The following is a 19,911-nucleotide window of genomic DNA, read 5'->3' on the forward strand; positions in this document are numbered from 1 at the left end:
GCGAACACTGGCGCCTGGCGGAATGGTCTCACCGCCAAGCGCTAGACAAAAAATTGTGGCAAATCTTCATGCTACTGCCCGGCGGTGTCCAGGTCCCGCCAGGCGGTGACTAACAGTAGCGCTTGTCTGGCGCTTGGCTGGCGCTTGGCTGGCGGTCTTTTCCGCCTGGCGCTGGCTTCCTGTCGCCAGGCGCTTCCTGTTGAAATTTTCCTTCTTCTCCTTGTTATTCCGGGTCACTCATTAGTCTGGATTTTTGGAACAAAGCTTCCAATCTACAAAAAGGACACAAAAAATGGGGATTAGTGGTATATTTAGTTCAATGTAACCCAAAATGTATTTATTTACAAAAGTAAGGTAAAATTGAGGATTAAGTAGGTTAAAAGCTTTGGAAGAGATGATTTTGGTAATGAAATATAGCTTGGATAATCGTAAAAATTAATATTATCAACTCCCCCAAACTTAAAACCTTGCTTGTCCTCAAGCAAAAAGGTAACTTGGCCTAGATGAACAACACAATTGCAATGATCTAGTAACTCAAGAAAACAGATGTCAATTGTGTTTGCTCTTATTTGAAAGATTGTGTAGCACATGTGTTTCATTAGCAAAAATTTCACAAGTGCATGCAAGAGTTTATAAGGGATCAAAAATCATGGCACAATGTTTCCTTGATCAATGGGAACCATTTCTCACAAGAACGAGTGTTTCACTCAAGCCCACTGGTGTATGAATATAAACAACATTCTCTCTACCATCACAATGTCACACAATTTAACTTTGCTTTTTTGTTCAAAATGGCTAACACTTTCACAAGCATGCTATCCTCACAAGGTCTTTTATGGCTTGTATCGTGGCTAGGCTAAGAAGGAAATTTGGTTTTTCAGGATAACAAAAGTACCTTGAGCTAAGAGAGCAACTAATCAAATCATGAAAGTATTTTTTTTCCCCTCTCTATTGAACAAATAAAACCAATTCCCAACTTGTTTGCACCAATTTTCTTTTCTTTTCTTTTGTTTTTTTTGAATTGAATTGAACCAAAAACTTTACAAATTTTCTCATGCTCCCTTGTATCAGCAATAATTCCCCCAAACTTGAACCATACTCATGACTAATAATCATTTGCTCTCTCAAGCTCAAAGTAAGGTAGTCAATATCTTCACTATGCTCAAGGTTCAAGGAATGACACATATTATCTTTAAGGCTTAAAGAAGATTCAAAGGATTTGCATAAGAAATCAACTTAAAAAGGATTGGCTCAATTATGTAACAAGAAAAAGAAAGATGGCCTTGATCACCTGTAGCATGCAAGTAAATGAATAGCAAATGAACTCAAGCAAAGTCAATTATGATTCCATAGTGATAACATTCAAACAAATCAACTCTGGGGCATAACCTCTCACAGGGTACTTTAGGTTCCACAATTGTCAATGTAAGATCCGAGGAATTTAATTAATTAAATAATTAATTAATTAATAAATGCGGGAGAGTAGTGCATTTATGACATTAAATTTTGTTATGTATGACGTGGAAAAGTGCTAGCTCATATGGTTGAGAGTACTCTAATTGTGCGAGAGGACTTGGGTTCGAGTCTTATGTACGCCAATTGTGTGTATTTTTGTTATTATTGTTTTAATAGTATGTTGGGCCACATTTGTGAATGAGATAATGCTTGAATTGTGTGTGTTAACAAGAAATATAAGTTGGCCTGGTGGTTTAGCTTTGACTTGGCGTTGAAAAGGTCATGGGTTCAAATCTTAATGACACACCTTTAGTTCTCTTTTTACGAAAATTGGTATGGCGGGAATATGAAAAAGGGAAGAGAATCCTAGCGGAATGGGGTAGGAAGGCTGAAAATTAATACTAAAGACCTTAAATAACAATAAAACTTACCATTAAAAACCTAATTTTCGTTTTGGGCATTAAACCCCTTTAAGGCACCTTTAAAAGGCAATTTTTGAGAGGGAAGAGGGGTTTGGAGAAGCCTGTGAGGGTTCTGCAAGGGTGCGAAAATTTGGGAAGGGTTTTGGTATTTGAGAGCATAGTGAAGGGAGGGTGTTGGGCTGCCTAGTGACCAAGGAGAGATTTCCAACGTTCTGCAATTGTCTAAGCAAAGGAGAATTTCAGGTTAGGGGAGCTGAACCCGTAATATTGTAATCTGTTCTGATTGCATGAGTTTGATGATTTTATGCCTTGGATTTTCGGGTAATCATGTGATGAATTGGGGGTTTGGGTGAATTGGTACTGTTTTATTGGATTCTGGTCTAAAAGCATGAAAATAATGGGGTTATACATTGCCTATTATGTGATTATGCAAAAAATGGGGTTGTTGGGGCATATATCCGTGTCCAATTATGGTCATATGTCTATCAAGTGGTGTTGAATGAATTGGTATGGTTGGGTTGTGTTTTTGGTCGCTGGTGAAATGTTTGTGTGCGGTGAATCAGTGCCAGAACCTGCAATTCTCTCACAGGCGAGCTAGGCTTGCCTAGGCGAGATATGCAGGGACGCGTACCCTCTATCTGCTCGTGGCTATCACTCAGGCAGATAATTTTGGGGTTTGGGCGAGAGTTCATCTCGCTTAGGCGAGTCTCACCTAAGCGAGAATTCGAGAGGGTTGGTGCTTTAGTTTGATATCCCGCTCAGGCAGGAACCCTAATCTTTTGAGCGAAAGAATGTCTCGCTCAGGCGAGAGTCTCATGCCTAAGCAAGAATGCGAAGAGTGTTCTGTTGATTGGATTCACTCGTAGCTCAGGCTTGAAGTTTAAATTTTTGGGCGAAACTGATCTCGCCCAGGCGAGTGTAACTCGCCTAAGCGAGAAGTCGAGACTGGTTTGGTGTGCGGTACTCGCTCAGGCGAGGTAACCTAGCCTAAGCGAGATGAATTGATATGATTATGCGTGAATTGGAAGTTTATTTCAAGGATGGAGGGATGTTAGGTTTCAAGGCAATAAATGATGAGGAATTGGATTGAGTAAAGCTTGGATGCTGATGCATGATCTATAAGGCTTCTAGAGTGTCTTAATGGTGAGCTTGCTGGTGTTCCATGGGTTGTGGCCCGGAACATATTCTTGGGTTGTTGCCCGAGACAGGGGTTAAGCACGTGGCATTCTATGGGTTGTGGCCCGGAATTACTTCCTTTGAGATGTGGCTCGGGATAGCGGATGAACACGACGAACCCTTGAGTGGTAGCTCGGGTTGGCGAGTGTTGCCGGTGTGAGTATGCTGGTTGTGGCCAGTACGGATGGGTCCAGTTGGATTGCCCTCCTTAGTGGTTGCTAACGAGTTTGGTAGTCCTAGGATGTTACAGACTTTGTTCGTATTTGGGAACTCCACCTGGCGTTACGGTGTGTGATCTGTAGCATAGTTTCTGCACATGCTCTATCGATTGTGGCTGATAGGTGTGGCAGCAAGGCACCTTGAGATACTTAATAGGAGATGTAGATGACTGCTAACATGGTTGTGGCCATGTGAAAGAATTGGAACGAGGTTCCCTGATGTACTTTATATACATGGTGGTGGCCATGTGGAGGGAAGGTATTGGTTATATATGTATATGTATGTTGGTATATTTTTTTGTGTTTCAACTATTAGCTCACCCTATTTGCTTGTGGTTGGTGATGATCGTGTACGCGGTACACGTGAGCAGGTGATGATGCAAGTGGAGCTGGTGAGGCTTAGCTGCGGAGAGGGGATGACCATGAGATCTTTTTCTTAATGTTTTCTTTACTTTATTTGAAATGGATTGTAAAGACTCATGGAATATTTTGATTACATTTGCAGTTTTGTATTTATGGACTTCTTAGTAAAAAAGTAATAAAGATTTAAATTTCCTGTGTTTTTGGGAAATGAAGTACTATTAATCAAAAAGTAATATATTACTTTATTTTATTTTATTATATTCGTAATATCCGGATGGGATGTTACAGTCAACATATGCCAAAATCATTGATCACAATTAAAATCAAGCATCACTATATCAAAATGAGAACAACCACAAGCTCATGCTCACAAGCCAATTCAACATCATTTCATAAAAAGCACAAAAGATGATGATGAAAAGCACCACAACCAATTTACAAAGTTCTACACTAAGCTACAAAGTTCAATACTATCAAAAAGAAAGTTAAAACTGAAATCTAAAAGCATAAATTAAATTAGAACTATCAGCAAAAAAAGTCCTGCAAAAAGTGAATCACTCTCTCCAAGTGCTCAGGCGTCATCCTCGCCCTCTTCGTCTAGCTCCTCATCCTCATCATCTACAGCAGCTGAGGCTCCACCTCCCCAGTAGTAGTGGCCTAGGCCCCAAGCCAAGCAACAGTGGCAGCAAAATCCTAGGCTGATGAGGTGTGCAGCTCGGGAATCGTTAAGGAGATGCCCCTAAGCATGTCTACATTGGCCATCCCCAGCCGGTATAAGGCTTGCATCTGGGGTTCCAGGAGCTGAAGGTGATCAAGCTTGGCCTCCAAAGCCTGCAACCACATATCAATGGTGGGAGTTGCCTTGGGCTCGGGCTCTGGCTCAAGCTCTACCTGTGGTTGATGGCACCTCCTGGGTCTGGGGGCAACTGAGCAGAACCTCTGAAAATATGAAAAGTCCAGGTCCTGCATTGCTTTCTCCAACGAGGGTACAGAAATGTCCACCCCTGCCAAGCTGCAAAGATGGGTGATGAGAGAGTTATGGCCAAGAGCGGCCTTGCCAGCGGCGTTGGCACACCAATGGATCTCATTTGCAATAAAATGCCCTACATCCATCACTCGACCTGTCAGGATAGTGTATAAAATGGTGGCGCGTCCCTCCATAAGATCAGACACATGGGAGCACGGGGAGATGTTGGCATGCACAAATGCTAACCAGAAGCGGGCCAAAGGGTGAAGGGAACCTCTCTGAATCGTGCCCCTGTGAAATCCTTCACCCGCCAAGTAGAGTGCTTGGATAAGCTCTCTAGGCGCCATGCCCTCATCATCCAACACTGAAAACTGGCACTCCATATCATCAGCAAGCTGGGTGCCCAAAAACTCGTTGATCGTGTCAACATCAAAGGGCACCCTTTTCTCCCGCACATAGCTGAGAAAGGTGGGAGCTGCTGAGGTGGTAACCTTGGCATTAGCATAGAATTCTTTTACCAAGGTTACACTAAGAGTGCTAGGGTAGCTACCCAGCCTTTCCCAGCCACGCCTGATCAACTCCAGCTGAAATTCATTGACCTCCCCGGGCTTGAGAATCACTTTCCTCTTTGCCACAAATTTTCGTTGCATGACCACTTGGAAGCGGTCCTCATTATCCTTTGTGAAGAAGTAGTGAGAATGAATTCTCTCCTTTCGTTTTTTCCCTTTTGAAGGGTTGCCAACAACGTTCTTCATTCTTTTGGGATTAGAAGAGGATGCCATCTGCAAAATAATAAGCATTGGTACAAAGAGGCAATTTAAAGTTAGCATTGGAGTGAGAGATTCAATCAAAAAGAGAGTTAATTGCATCTAAAGATTAAACTAGAACAACAAAATGTCAAGTCATTCAGATGCAAAAACCATTGCAGCATTGGTACCTCACAACCCAAGCAACAAGCACAAGAAAAGCAAAGAAAGAGGCAAAAACAGGGGCCACTGCTTGGCCCCTCAAAAACTAGCGCCAGTCGCCAGGTCAAACAAGTGACCTTTGTGAGGCACCACCGCCTGGCGATAAAATAGGCCAAAATGGCCACCGCCAGGCGGCACAAAATAGGATAGCAGTGGTTGCAGTGAACTGGTATAGAACAGCAGGAAATATTCAATGGCAGCACGAGAACACAGCAAACCAGGGAATGTAAACACATACATAAGCAACAACAAGGAAAACCAAAGCAAAGTAAACCCTAAACTAGTGCATCAACAATGGAGTAAATCAAAGATGCTAGAACGAAAATAGAACAAGAAAGAAGTTTACTTGAGTTGAATGCAAGAGAGAATGTTGCAAGAAGTGAGATTGGAGAGTCTGTGAAACTGGGTTTGTGCGTGGAAAAGGGGGAGCTGTGAAGGCACTTCGCCTGGCGAGCGTGTGGCGGCAGTGTGAGTGAGTGTGAGTAAGGGCACGAGAATAGGTTCCAATTGGAGGCTAGGATTTTGGAATTAGGAAAGGAATTGGGAATTAGAGAGTGAAAATGGGGGCTAGGGTTTGTTCAGAGAGAAAATGTGAGAAATGAGAGGGGGATAGGCGCCAGGCGGGAGTAATATGTTAGGGTTTTAAAAGAGTGGGCCAGTTAAAAACAGAGTTAAAATGGCCCAACCATTGTTGTGTAGCAGTACCGCCTGGCAGTAGGTCACGGGCCGCCAGGCGATATATCAGAGAAAGCCCCTAGAGTAGTTTTGCTAGTGTGGCGCCAGGCGGGTGCAAGGAAGCTGCCAGGCGACTGGACTCTGGATTGCTCCCAGGGGCTGAATTAACTGATGGCGCCTGGTGGGAGGGAATGAACTGCCAAGCGGTTAAGCTGCAGTGGTGGAATTTTGTGTTTTTGGCTTATGAATGGGTTGCTTTTGACTCTATTGTACTCCACCCAACCTTTCACTCTTGCAAGCATCTTTTTCAAGCTTTTCCAACTTTAACCCAAGCATTCACACTCAAGCAGAACATTCAATTCACAAAACACATGCACAACTTAACTTAAGATATGAATTTACTACACAAGCTATGCTACTACTATTCTCACAAACAACCAATTTTACACTACCACATTCTATGATGCACAAAGGTTAAACTCAATTCAAAATGCTACAACTAGCACATGCTAACACCATCCTAAAACTAAACATGCTTAACAACATTCTAGGCTATGCTTCTACAAATTCACAAATGCATGCAACAAAATTAGCACAAAGTTCAAACATCAAATCAAACACAACAATCTATGCTAACACACTTCACACATGCATAAAAACACAAAGCTATATTAAAAACGAAAATTAAAAGCTAAAATGAGTTTAGAGCATTGGGTTGCCTCCCAGGAAGTGCTTGTTTAACGTCATGAGCCTGATGGATAAGGCGCTTAAGCTTGGTTGGTGCTTTTGGTGTGCTCCTTCCCAACCTCACACCTATACAACTTCAATTAATCACTAGTCACCAATTTAGTCATTCTATAATAAGGAGCTTCAATTTCAATTCTTCCATCAACTTTGATGTCTCTGATAACCCATAGCCTTGCCCAACTTGACTTGAATCTTCTAGGAGAAATCTTCACATGTTCCTTTCTCATCACAATTGGTTGGTCGGGTCTAAACCCATTAGTCCCCATCAAAGAGTGGTGGTGAACTAGAACATCATCTTTCTCTTCCCTCTCTTCATTCACTTTGCGGAGAAACAATTTGAGCACTTTCCAAGCAACTTAGAAGCTTGCACGGTTTACTAGTCACAGATAAAACTTCATTGATGGCCTTAAGACTAGTTTCTTCATCAGTCGATTCTTGCACAGCTTCAAAAACGTTGAAATTCACTTCCTCTTGAGATGTGCTTGGCATAGCACATTGCCCATTGGTATGGTTTCCTCCACATAACTCACAACTTTGCACTTGTTGGAGTTGAGCTACATAGGCATTTTGAAGCTCTTGAGGAAGTTGTGACAATTTCTTCATCAGGGTCTCCAACTACTGAGTCATAATCTTGTTTTGAGCCAATAGAGCATCTTGAGATTGAAGCTCTAGAATACCCTTATTTTGAGAATGGACTCTCTTAGTATAGGCTTCATTATCATTAGCTGTCATATTCTCTATTAACTCATACGCTTCCTCTGGCGTCTTCCACTTGATACTCCCACCGGTAGAGGCATCTAACATCAACTTTGACTAGGATTTAAGTCCTGCCAAGAAAAGAGTGAGCTGTGTAGGTTGATCAAACCCATGAATAGGAGTTTTCCTCAGTAGTTCTTTGAATCTATCCCAAGCTTGGCCTAAAGAATCATCCATATCCTGTTGAAATGCCCTTATTCTAGAATACCCTTATTTTGAGAATGGACTCTCTTAGTATAGGCTTCATTATCATTAGCTGTCATATTCTCTATTAACTCATACGCTTCCTCTGGCGTCTTCCACTTGATACTCCCACCGGTAGAGGCATCTAACATCAGCTTTGACTGGGATTTAAGTCCTGCCAAGAAAAGAGTGAGCTGTGTAGGTTGATCAAACCCATGAATGGGAGTTTTCCTCAGCAGTTCTTTGAATCTATCCCAAGCTTGGCCTAAAGAATCATCCATATCCTGTTGAAATGCCGAGATTTCCTGTTTTCCCTTATTAACCTTGGACTGGGGAAAATATTTGCTCAAGAACTTTGCAACCACATCATCACAGTTGGTAAGGCTATTTTCAGGAAAAGAATTCAGCCAGGCTTTTGCGGGTCTTGCTAGTGAGAATGGGAAGAGACTCAGTCGTATGGCTTCATCAGGAACTTGATGGATCTTCACAATATTGCATATCTCTAAGAATGTGGCCAGATGAGTGTAGGGATTCTCATGAGACGGGCCATTAAACTGATTACTCTGCACCAGATGAATAAAAGTTGGCTTCATCTCCATGTTGGTGGCATTAACGGTTGGCCTAGCAATACTGTTAAAGTTGATATGGCCTGTGAACGCTACATAATCTTCCAAAGTGCGTCTTTCACGACCTCTACCATCACCATGAGGATTGTCTGCCATTTCTTCTTCTGGATAAAAATCAAGATTTTGAGAAGTAGATGGAAGAGTGTCTGAAGCAGAAGAGTGATGGCCAACTTGTTGTGCTTAAGCTGGTCTTCTCCTTGTGGCACTATTGTTTCTGCGGGCAGTTTTCTCTATCTCGGGATCAGCAAGGAGTGGTTCTGAAGATGCAGTCCTCCTTGTACGGATCCTACCCTGCATAAACTATGGAACAACAACAAAAATAAGCCCGAACTACAAGTTAACCCAAAAATAATGTGTGTATATAAGTAAACAAAAACAGTAAATATGAACAAAAGAATTTAAGTCTAAATAAGTCAAAAATCACACAGAAGTCTAGTATTAGACACGGATCCTCGACAATGGCGCCAAAAACTTGCTAAGACTTTGGCAAGTGTACCAAGTCGCGCAAGTAGTAACCGGTAAGACCGGGATATCGTTTCCCAAGAGACTCGTGTATACTAAATAATTGTGTAATTAGTGACTAATTTAAACTAATGAATAAATTCATAATTTGGGTTTTTGTATGCACGTAAGTAAATATTTCATAAACAAGTAAATTTGAACTTGGATATTTGAAGACTCTAGAAAATGGTAAAGACTAGAAATGCAATGGATTGATATTGTTGGAGTTAGACTTCACCTACTTCACTCTCATGTATATTAAGCAATAAAACTCTTCTCCATTAATTACTAATGTCAACCCACAAGTTTACTCAAACTCTAATCCCTTAGTTGAATGAGCCTATGTTTCCTTATTTAGAGTCAATTCCTTGAATACCTAAATAAACAAACCCGCTTTACAAATTAGGGTTTAAGACAACTAATGGGTCAAGTTCCATTCCTAGATACAAGTTCCATTAGGTATCTTGTTCCAATTCAAGGTTTCAAGAGATATTTTCCAATACCTAATGACCCAAATATCATGCAATGAATGGGTAAAACAAAGCAAGCTTTAAATACATAAACAAAGATACTAGAAATCAATGGAAGAAGCATATATATATTTAAACCATTTGAAAATACATGAAAGTTCAGTGGCTACATCTAACCCCAACAAAAATGGGTTTAGCTATCCATTGTCATGGAGAGCTCAAGCTTACAAAATAGAAATGGAAGAGGGAGGAGACACAAAGAGGAAGATGGAGTTGTTCCCACAAGCCCTAGCAGACCTCCAAGCGCTCCAAGACGTGTTACTCGAGCTCCAAAGTGTCCAAGATGAGTTTCCCCTCGCGAAAACAGAAGAAAAAGAGCCAACTTGCCACATCAGCGAACACTGGCGCCTGGCGGAATGGTCTCACCGCCAAGCGCTAGATAAAAAACAGTGGCAAATCTTCACGCTACCGCCCGGCGGTGTCCAGGTCCCGCCAGGCGGTGACCAACAGTAGCGCCTGTCTGGCGCTTGGCTAGCACTTGGCTGGCGGTCTGTTCCGCCTGGTGCTTGGCTGGCGGTCTGTTCCGCTTGGCGCTGGCTTCACGTCGCCAAGCGCTTCCTGTTGACATTTTCCTTCTTCTCCTTGCTATTCCGGGTCACTCATTAGTCTAGATTTTTGGAACAAAGCTTCCTATCTATAAAAAGGACACAAAAAATGGGGATTCGTGGTATATTTAGTTTAATGTAACCCAAAAGGTATTTATTTACAAAAGTAAGGTAAAATTGAGGATTAAGTAGGTTAAAAGCTTTGGAAGAGATGATTTTGCTAATGAAATATAGCTTGGATAATGGTTAAAATTAACATTATCAATAAGAATTTGAAATATTTACAGCTCCATCTACAATTTCGAAGTCTTCCATTTGCTCGATGATAGACAGAGAGACAAACCTGCTCAAACAATTAACAAACAAAATTAATTTCCATTACTTTATGAAATGAAGAAGATAATAAAACTGAACACAGAGAACAACCAAGGGGAAAGTTTCAATCTTTCTTGGTTAATACCTTCATTACTTTTGTCGTATATGTAATGAAAAAACAGTAATTTTAAATAATGAAACCTTGTAATTACAAGAATGTCCTTCGTTAACTTATAATATAAGTGAAGTATCCCAACAACTTTATTTCCTACCAACCTTCTATCTCTATTTCATGGCTTCAAGTGGTGGTTGTTCCCCTTCCACCAATGTTTTAGAGTTTATCAACGATGAATGAATTCAATTACCACCTTCACCAACATGGAGATAAATGCACCCCCAATCTCGAGGGCCAACATGGAGTTACTCTTACTGAAAGGTTATGTCGCCATTTATTTCTTCATTAAAGTATTTCTATTAATATTGTACTTTTCCTGTTCTGCTGTAACTAGAACATCATAAAAAAGAAAACTTTAGTCGTCTAAGTAAAATGGCAGCAATTGAGATGTTGATTTGTACCCACATGTTTATTGGTTAAATGTTTGGTGTAACCATTTCATTTGGAAGATGTATTTTTTTTTAAATTTATGTAACACAGGGACACTCACATGACTACATTAGAAGTTATGAACCCAATATCTCTGGAAGACATTCCTCTATTTGGCAATATTGACCTGGAAAACCAAGGTGACAATAATATTTCAAACCCAATCGAAGATAACCATGATGAAGAAGTTCCTGAAGTTGGTATGACCTTCGAAACAATTGATGAACTTAAACAAATTTATAGGAAGTAAGTAATTAAAAGTGGGTTTAGTGTTAGAATTAGAAGTTCATCCAAAGGACAAGAGAATAAGTTATGTTTCATCAAATTAGTTTGTAGTCAGGTAGGCATGTGTGTGTCGGTCATTCCTCCTGAATTAAAAAGTATCCCAAAATAGAGAAAACAATGTCCTACAAGAATAAGCATTGTAAAGAAGGAAGGACAATGACATATACGACACGTCATCAATGTCCACATCCACAACCTTAGTCCAAAAAAGTATCAGCATGCAGGTCAAACGGACATTAGATATGAATGATGAAGTGGGTGTGCGCATTAGCAAGACCTTCCAGTCATTGGTATGTGAAACTTGCGGCTTTGAAAATGTTCCATTTGTGGAGCATGATGTCAGAAATTACATCGACAAGCAAAGAAGGAGATTGTGCAAGGATGGAGATGGGCATGCATTGATAACACATTTCTCAAACATGCGTCAATTAAACAATGACTTCTTCTATGAAATAGATTTGGATTCCAAGGACTGAATATCAAATGGTTTATGGGTGGATGCACGTAGTTGTTCATTTGACATAACATATCTAACTAACAAGTATGACATGTCATTTGCATCATTTGTTGGTGTCAATCACAATGGGTTGTCAATATTACTTGGATGTGGATTGTTGTCTTCAGAAGGTACATCGACATTTGATTGGTTATTTCAGTGTTGGCGTCGATACATGTCAAATAAGTCACCAGACGACATAGTCATGGACCAATGAATGGCAATGCAAAACACAATTGAAATTGTATTTCCAAATACAAGAGGCATAGATAGTGCCTTTGGCACATAATGAAAAAAATACCTGAGAAGCTACAAGGATATTCTCAACACAAGGGTATCAAGTCCGAAATGAAGAAATTGGTATATGAAACAATCACGATGCATGACTTTGAAAGTGGTTGGTCTAACTTTGTCATAAAATATGAATTACAAAGCAATGAATGGTTAAACACACTATATGACGATAGAAGCCGGTGGATCCCGTGCTACTTGAAGAACAACTTTTGGGCTGGCATGTCAACAACATAACGAAGTGAAGGACTAAATGGTTTTTTTGATGGATTTAATAATTCGACAACCACGTTGCATTAGTTCGTTGTTCAATATGGCAATGCTCTACTGCATAAGGCAGAAAAGGAATGTGAAGTTGACTTTGTCTCAATCAACACAACAATTCCGTGCGCAACACAATCCCCCATACAACATCAATTTCAAGAACTTACACTCATGCAAAATTTGGAGAGATCCAAAATGAGTTTAGATCAAAGATGAATTGTGTCATAAAAAGAGTTAATGTTAACGGTTTTGTGTCCAATTACAACACTTACCATTACATGTTATTAAGCATGTTAGTAACAAAATTGAAATAATTTGTAGGCAATTGCAGATGGTAGTGTCTCCTATCATTTCAACCAGTACGATGGTCAAGGATAAAATACGAATGAATGAGTTTGTTTACAATACAATTATTAAGTTCATTTGTTGAAAAAAAATTAAGTTCATAATTACACTTCCTAAATTAACTTTAATTTAATTTTGCTGCAAAATTCCACTGTTCCAAATACAAGTTTCATGTCCTTGTTAACATCGCTTCAAATAAATGACTTAAACACTCAAATGTCATTCGTATCATATCAATTACGGTACACAAATATAATATCAATTTCTTAGAATTTGAAGTCCATTACATCAAACATAATATAAAAAGTTATTTTTTTAATTTTTTTTCCAAGGAGTAATTTCCATGGACAACACATTTTTTGCTGGAAAAGTTGCTCACATGATTGAAGTCTGATGACATTGACAAACACATTCTATTTTCTGTGGTTTGTTTGTCAATGACATTTGATATTTTACAATTCACACACAATAGTAGAAGCCTATATTTTGTCCAGTACTTGCTTTGTTTGGAATCAATATGAGTGTTGTTTATGACCATTTTTTGAACAATAATCATGTAAGTGCAATTAATTAGTGCCTTTCTAAGTTCTATTTTATGTAAATCAATTAGGACAGTCATACTTTTACATTAACTGACATGTGTGGCTCACATCTTAGAACTAAAGTAGAATCCATAAGTTTTACTATCAAGTGAATTAAAATTATGTTAACTTTCATAACTCAAATGGTGGCCATGAATATAAGGTTCAAGAACTGATTTTTTTAATGTCCAATAATTGTCTTTCTGAGATGTCGTTTCTGTACAACAGACATGCCAAAGTTATTATTTCATGAAGTCATTTATAGGCTAAACATCTTCTAACTGAACAACACTCCATAACTTTAACTTTGAAGATCACTCAATTTATGCTAACAATCATAACTCAAATGAAAATGATATTTGATTTACAACATACCAAAAACCCAGACACATCCTAAGCATTCGCAAAACTATTTTGGTATCATTTTCTTCTTTGGACTGTACCATGCAAACGAAGTTTGGATTACACGACTTTTGAACCTTAATCGTGGGTGATTCCTCATACGCATGCACATATTGTTGTTCTTTACATTTTTTTCTTCTACATTATTTGAATTTTCAACTAATTCATCTTCACTTTGGCTTGTGTGTTCCACCTTCAACGTTGAGATTAACATAATACTTCACAACTGTCAATTGTTGAAAATAAGTCATTCCCTTTAGTTGTAAAGGCATTTCGTTTCACAAGAGTCTTCCATCGTCTACATCGTTCATCTAAATGGTCCTCCTTATTTGGTACATTTTCTTCATTTGATTTTGTTTTCCTATCGTCAACAATTGCTTTTAACTTATAGATGGCTCCACCAAGTTCATGAATATCACGTTGTTGTTCAGTTACACCCATTAGGTGGTCTTTTCTTTGGGTTCCACCATCTTTCCTTTTTTTTGTCACACTCATCATCACCTTTTGAGAAGGCTTCTCTCACAACTGAATGACCTAGTTCTTCCTTTAGACACACAAAGATCATGAACAATGTGCAAAATATTTTAAACAACCATCAACATAAATCACTAAACAAATAACAAAAACAAAACAAAAAATATAAATTACCACATTCTTTTCGAAACTACTTCTTATTGACACATCACCAACTTTGTAATAAATCCAATACAACAACCATAGAAATTTTGGTTTGATAGTTGCACCCTTTTTCTTCACAATAAGGAAGTGACCAAAATACCTACAACATCAAATAATCCAATACATATAAAACTAAGTAGCCATTTCATATTAAAAAGCAAAAAAAAAAACAAACTCATTAGAAAGGTTAGTTAGTATGATTTACTTGCAATAAATAAACACACCCCACAACATGGAAGTGTTTTTTTTACATAATTTCTTCTTCAAAATATTTAACTAGACTCGTCAAATCATCAACAATTTTAAAAAGTGTAACAAATACTGTTCTATTTCTATTGGGCAAAAGAAACTCAAAAATGCCTAACAAAATGTAAAGTTGGCAAAAATCTTCCACATCAAGAGATTCACAATGGTTCAAAAGAAACTTATATATTAAGGTAACTTTTACCTTTTTTTTTTCAGAGAATTTCTTTCTACACACACACACTCTCAACATTAACCTCCTCCAAATCAATTCTATCTCCATATACTCTCAACCCAAGGCCTAAACATACGTCTAATAACTTAAATGCTACAACTTCAAAGTTAATTATAAAACCTTATATGCTTTCCACCCACACTTTACATAACTCACTTAGAAACTTTCGACTGGTCTTAACTCTCTCATGCAACAAAGTGAACCACCAAAACGGTGTTCCTTCAATACATTGCTTTTGCTCTACACTTAGCTTCTTATTCAATAAACCAATATATCTTGTTCTACAAGAACGCCTGAAATTAATCTGTAAATATTCATATTACAAACCATAAATTAAATTAAAATTACTAAAATACAAATGAACTTATAACGGAAGAAAAACAAAAATACCTCGCTTATATCACTACATTTTCCAACTTCACAACCTTCACTTCCTTCACTACTTTAACTACATTGACTCATGTCAACTAACCTGAAATATTGAAACATAATAACCAACTCATTTAACAACCACACAACAACAGAATTTCACAAACTAAACACGAATTATAGGGTTCATTCTGCAAAAACAACAACATAACAACATTTCAAACACCATCAGATGAATGAGAAATTATCAAACTCATTCTACATAACAATGTCAAAAACCCAAAATCAATCAACCACAGATGTTTGAAATTGGCTTCAATGAACTACAACAAACAAACAAAAGCCCCAAAAGAACAACTTACCAACATAAACAAGTTCTCTGCCTTTCAATGCCTTAAAGGCAAACCCTCAAACGAATGTACAACAAAAATTCGAACTTAGGTTTAATGAACAATAGCAGACAATGAAATTAATCCCCTTTAAATCTACTTCCCAACGTAAACATAAATAAGTTTCCTTTCACTGTCTCACAGGTCACAAACAACGAACAAAACACGTATGCCAAAATGTCAAACCACAAAGAAAGAAAAATGTAAACTAATTGTTCAAGACCAAAAAGCGATGATGCTTGTTGAATGATAAACGATCTTCATTTTGGGTAGGCACTGAATCGTTCTAGAAATGGTTTTTTGTTGACAAGCTTTCACTCTTTCAAACCAAGATTCTTTTATTTTTCACAGAGGCCATAAATGTTACTTCATTAACTAAGATTTGGGGAAGAAGAACCAAAGAAAACCACATTCATAGGTCACTTCAAACCTTTTTCACACAACTGCCTGCTTTTTCCATACTCTCTTCCACGTGCATGATACCATAACAACCTTTTGATACCACGTAATAGTAGTTAAAAGAAATTAAAAATTAAAATAACCTCTGCCCAAATTAGATGCCACGTACGCAAGTAAGAAAAAGGTAAAAGATGGAAGGGCATTCTATCATTATCCGTTGAATTTTGCTCTCTAACACACATAAATATTATAGTTTAGCAAAATTCAGTCGAGTCGGCTCCACTCGAAATTTGGCCAAATTTGACTGAGTCGGTCTTGACTGAAATTTGTACATACTCAGCCAAGTCAACTTCAACCAAAATTTGTTCGAATTTGGCCAAGTCAACCCCAGCCAAAATTTGGCCGAATTCAACCAAGTCATCCTTAACCAAAATTCGGCTGATCCTGACCAAAATTTGGACGAGTTGGGCATGATCAAAATTCAGTCTTGTTCGTCCCATGCTGAAACTCGGCTGACAAAAATTTGTCAAATTCGATGGTATCGGTCATAAGGACACAAGTTTTAGAAAATTTAATTTAAATTTGTTTTATAAAGTTTGGATTCTGAATTTTGAACTTGATCCTAATATTTGGATCTGGATTTAAATCTTGATCCAAATATTTGGATTTGGATTTTAAAAAAATCCAATATAGTTATATTGAAAAAATAGATTTGGATCGAATTAGATACGTGAATCTAAAATGAATATGGATCGGATATTAAAAATTTAATCCATCATAACCCCTAAATATTTATTTAATTTTAAATGAAAATTACAATATAATAGTTAGAGTTTGTCGCTAAACGGAAGAAATGCATTTATTCACCCATATAGGTTGATTTGGGTGGCTTCTTATTTTGATTTCATGAATCTAATTTAAATGAATGGTTTAAAGAATGCAAGCATTAATATTAAGACGATAAGCTTCGCTGGCCTGAGTCCACTGTTTTCCTGAATGAGATTCAAACAGCATTTGATTGCATTTAATCCCATATGCTCATATACATCTTCATTAATTATTCATCAATGCACCACAAATATCACAATTTATTGTTTTGGTCCAATTCAACAACTGTAGCTAGCTATTTATGCATAAAATTATTCTTGCCTTACAAAATAGTTTTATTTACGTGGTATACTTTTATATATTTGTGGATTCTGGAGTAAAATTTTAACTTATGTTTAAAGTTATACGATCAAGTATTTCAGTTCTTGCGATTTAAAAAACAATCTGTTAGTAATTTGCAAAATGCCCCCAATTTTTTTTTATGTAAAATGACGATAAAAAAATTAATAACATTTGAAAAAATTATTTAAATAATAATTAATTTTAGTGATAGAAAATAATTATTTACTTGTGACTAATTTAAATTTTAATTTATAAATTAAAAATTATTAATAATTAAATAATTTTAAAATTTATAATTTAAATTTAAATTAATAAATAAAATAATAAATAAGTTTATTATGAATCGTTCACCTTTCAAGGTATGTTGTTACTAAAAAAAAATTAATTAAAATATTAATTTTTAAATTAATTTCTAAATTATTTTTAGTCACTAAATTTAATCACTATTTAATAATTTTTATAATGTAAATATAATTTTATAAGATTTGGATTAATACTGTGTTTTAGAACTTTAAAGATTAAACATCTTATTTATACAATACAGTTTTTTTTTTTTGAAAAAAAAAATCATTTATGAAAATTTAATCATGGAATAAGATAATTTATAGTTTTTAAACCTTTAAACTTCAGATGATGATTGTGATCCAAATATTGTTGTAGGTGATTCACAGTCCGACAAGTTCAATCAATCAGTCCAACTACTTAAAAAATTATATATTTATTTAAATGTTTTTTTTCCTTTCTATTACCAATTATACACGTCAGCAAACAAACCATCATGATACCATATCTCAACTTTACACAACTCAAAATATTTCTGTTTGAGAGCACAAATCAAAGTAATGACCCATTTAATTTTTAAAGCTTTCTCATCATCACCCATGTACTTTCTTAACCTGCACTAAACAACAATAAATATTATAAAAAAAACACAATAAAATTAGACTCTATGGAGAAATTACTTAAAACATAGTTACATGTGGGTTTAAGTATTTTTATTCTTAAAAATGTCATTTTGCTTGCTTTTAATCTTGAAAAAAACCATATGCTTATATTCGAATTTATGTTTTTCTCAATTATAATAAATTTGTTAAACTTTTAAACTAGAGAAATGAAAATAAATTTAAAATGATAAATAATATATTTAACAATTTGTAAGAGTACAAATGAAAAGAAAAAAGTATAACCACTACAAGATCTCTCGTTGTTAGTTTGACTGGATTTCAAAATATTTAGTTTCAGTAAATTTAAAACATTTTTTTTTTTTAATTCATGCTTTGACACTTTCTTACAAATATCACAAATTCAATGCATCAATCATAAATCTCTCTATCTGTTTCTGATACAAGTCCTTTGCAATTGAAATTTGAAGTATATATTATGCTTTTAGTGTTATAAAACAACCTTTGGTATATTAAAGAATGAATTAACATATTTTAAAATATCAGAATCATTGTTGATCCGTATATTTTGAAGATATTGTAAAATATTAAGATACACAAAACTCGATAAAAAATAAAAATTGACATAAAACTTGCCTTGTTTTGTGGGTAACCATAGTCCCTCAAAGCTTTAGTTCCTCTATGAGAGCCCTTATGAGGAGTAGTTGAATGTGGCTTACCAACATGGAAGTGATGAGGTGGAGGAATAATGGAAGAGTGTGTCTCGGGACCCCTATAATCAATCTCATATATCTCCGAATGCAACGCTTCAGATTCCCCTATATCATATAAACATTAGTTAAATAGTGTTATCATATAAACATGCATGTAAGTAATAGAGAGAGCAAAAAGAAAACCTGTTGAGAAAGGAGAGAGAGCAAGGAGGAGAATGAAGAGAAGGACGTAGGTGGTTAGGGTAGACTTAATCTCCATGAGTGACATATATGAAAAGTTTGTTGGAAGAAAGAAGAAAAGATTGGGATGATTTATAAGGAAAGGGTTGGAAAGGGGTTTTAATGAATTATTAGAAGTGGTGGGGACAGAGTGGGTACTCTGAAGGAAAATTCACAGCTAAGGCACAGTGTGCTCATGACCATGTCTCTCATCTGTTTATCCTTTTCCGGTTTCTTTCAAGACAATATATGTATCGAAATTGTCGCCATCCACACTCACACAGCAATAAGTTGTGAGATGCCGGTGTCAATGTGTTGGTATGGAACATTAATGCTTCTCTTCCATACCCTTGTTTATCACACACATATTAGGGCCTTATTTCTGTTAGGGTTCATCAATTTTAGGTGTTTTCGGTAAAACTTATGATTGGGTAAGTTTAATTTTGAAAAAGATTTCAGACAATAGTTGCTTCTGAAGTCTTAAACTATAATCGGATTGAATTGAATATGTGTCTTGAACTTCAATCAGCTGAATGGGAGTTGCTCTTTACATTAGTTAAGAGAAACAGACGTAGTGTGGTTGGGACCGGTCCATGTGTGTATAATTGAAATCTGTCACGAGGAGGGACATAATGTGTTTCTTTGTGTGGTTGTGTGTGCACAAATTATATATACTCATAAACAATCTTATTTTTATAAAATCTGCCATGTGAACCTTTTATCAGGTAACAAAATCTAAGTGAATTGGAGAATTTTGATATATGTTTATGAAGCATGGAATGTAGGAAAAGATTTACCTACAAAAGATTGTCTGACGTTCAAGTAAATGAGAGAGTTTGAATCTTTTGAGTGAGAAAAATTAGTATGAGAGAGAGTCTT

The 19,911-nt window shown here is 36.7% G+C and overlaps 1 protein-coding gene across 1 annotated transcript; it reads right to left on the minus strand.

The window, feature by feature from the left end:
• Positions 1 to 17,885: 17,885 nt before the first annotated feature.
• Positions 17,886 to 19,181, minus strand: LOC114192491. Its single transcript, XM_028082230.1, has 3 exons — positions 18,997 to 19,181; positions 18,737 to 18,918; positions 17,886 to 18,094 (listed from the first exon to the last, which is right to left on the minus strand). The coding sequence occupies exons 1-3, from the start codon at positions 19,079 to 19,081 to the stop codon at positions 18,074 to 18,076; spliced, it is 288 nt and encodes a 95-aa protein (XP_027938031.1). The 5' UTR covers positions 19,082 to 19,181; the 3' UTR covers positions 17,886 to 18,073.
• Positions 19,182 to 19,911: the final 730 nt, after the last annotated feature.

The sequence above is a fragment of the Vigna unguiculata genome, chromosome 7 (assembly GCF_004118075.2).
Source record: "Vigna unguiculata cultivar IT97K-499-35 chromosome 7, ASM411807v1, whole genome shotgun sequence".
In the NCBI taxonomy this organism is placed as follows: Eukaryota; Viridiplantae; Streptophyta; class Magnoliopsida; order Fabales; family Fabaceae; genus Vigna; species Vigna unguiculata.

Excerpts from the sequence above, each read along its gene's own strand:
- LOC114192491 (XM_028082230.1), bottom strand. The coding sequence starts at position 19,081 with ATGTCACTCATGGAGATTAAGTCTACCCTAACCACCTACGTCCTTCTC. Across the intron at positions 18,919-18,996 it reads TCTCTCTCCTTTCTCAACAG|GGGAATCTGAAGCGTTGCAT; the intron begins GTTTTCTTTTTG and ends TATATGATATAG. Across the intron at positions 18,095-18,736 it reads ATGGTTACCCACAAAACAAG|GTTAAGAAAGTACATGGGTG; the intron begins GCAAGTTTTATG and ends TGTTTAGTGCAG.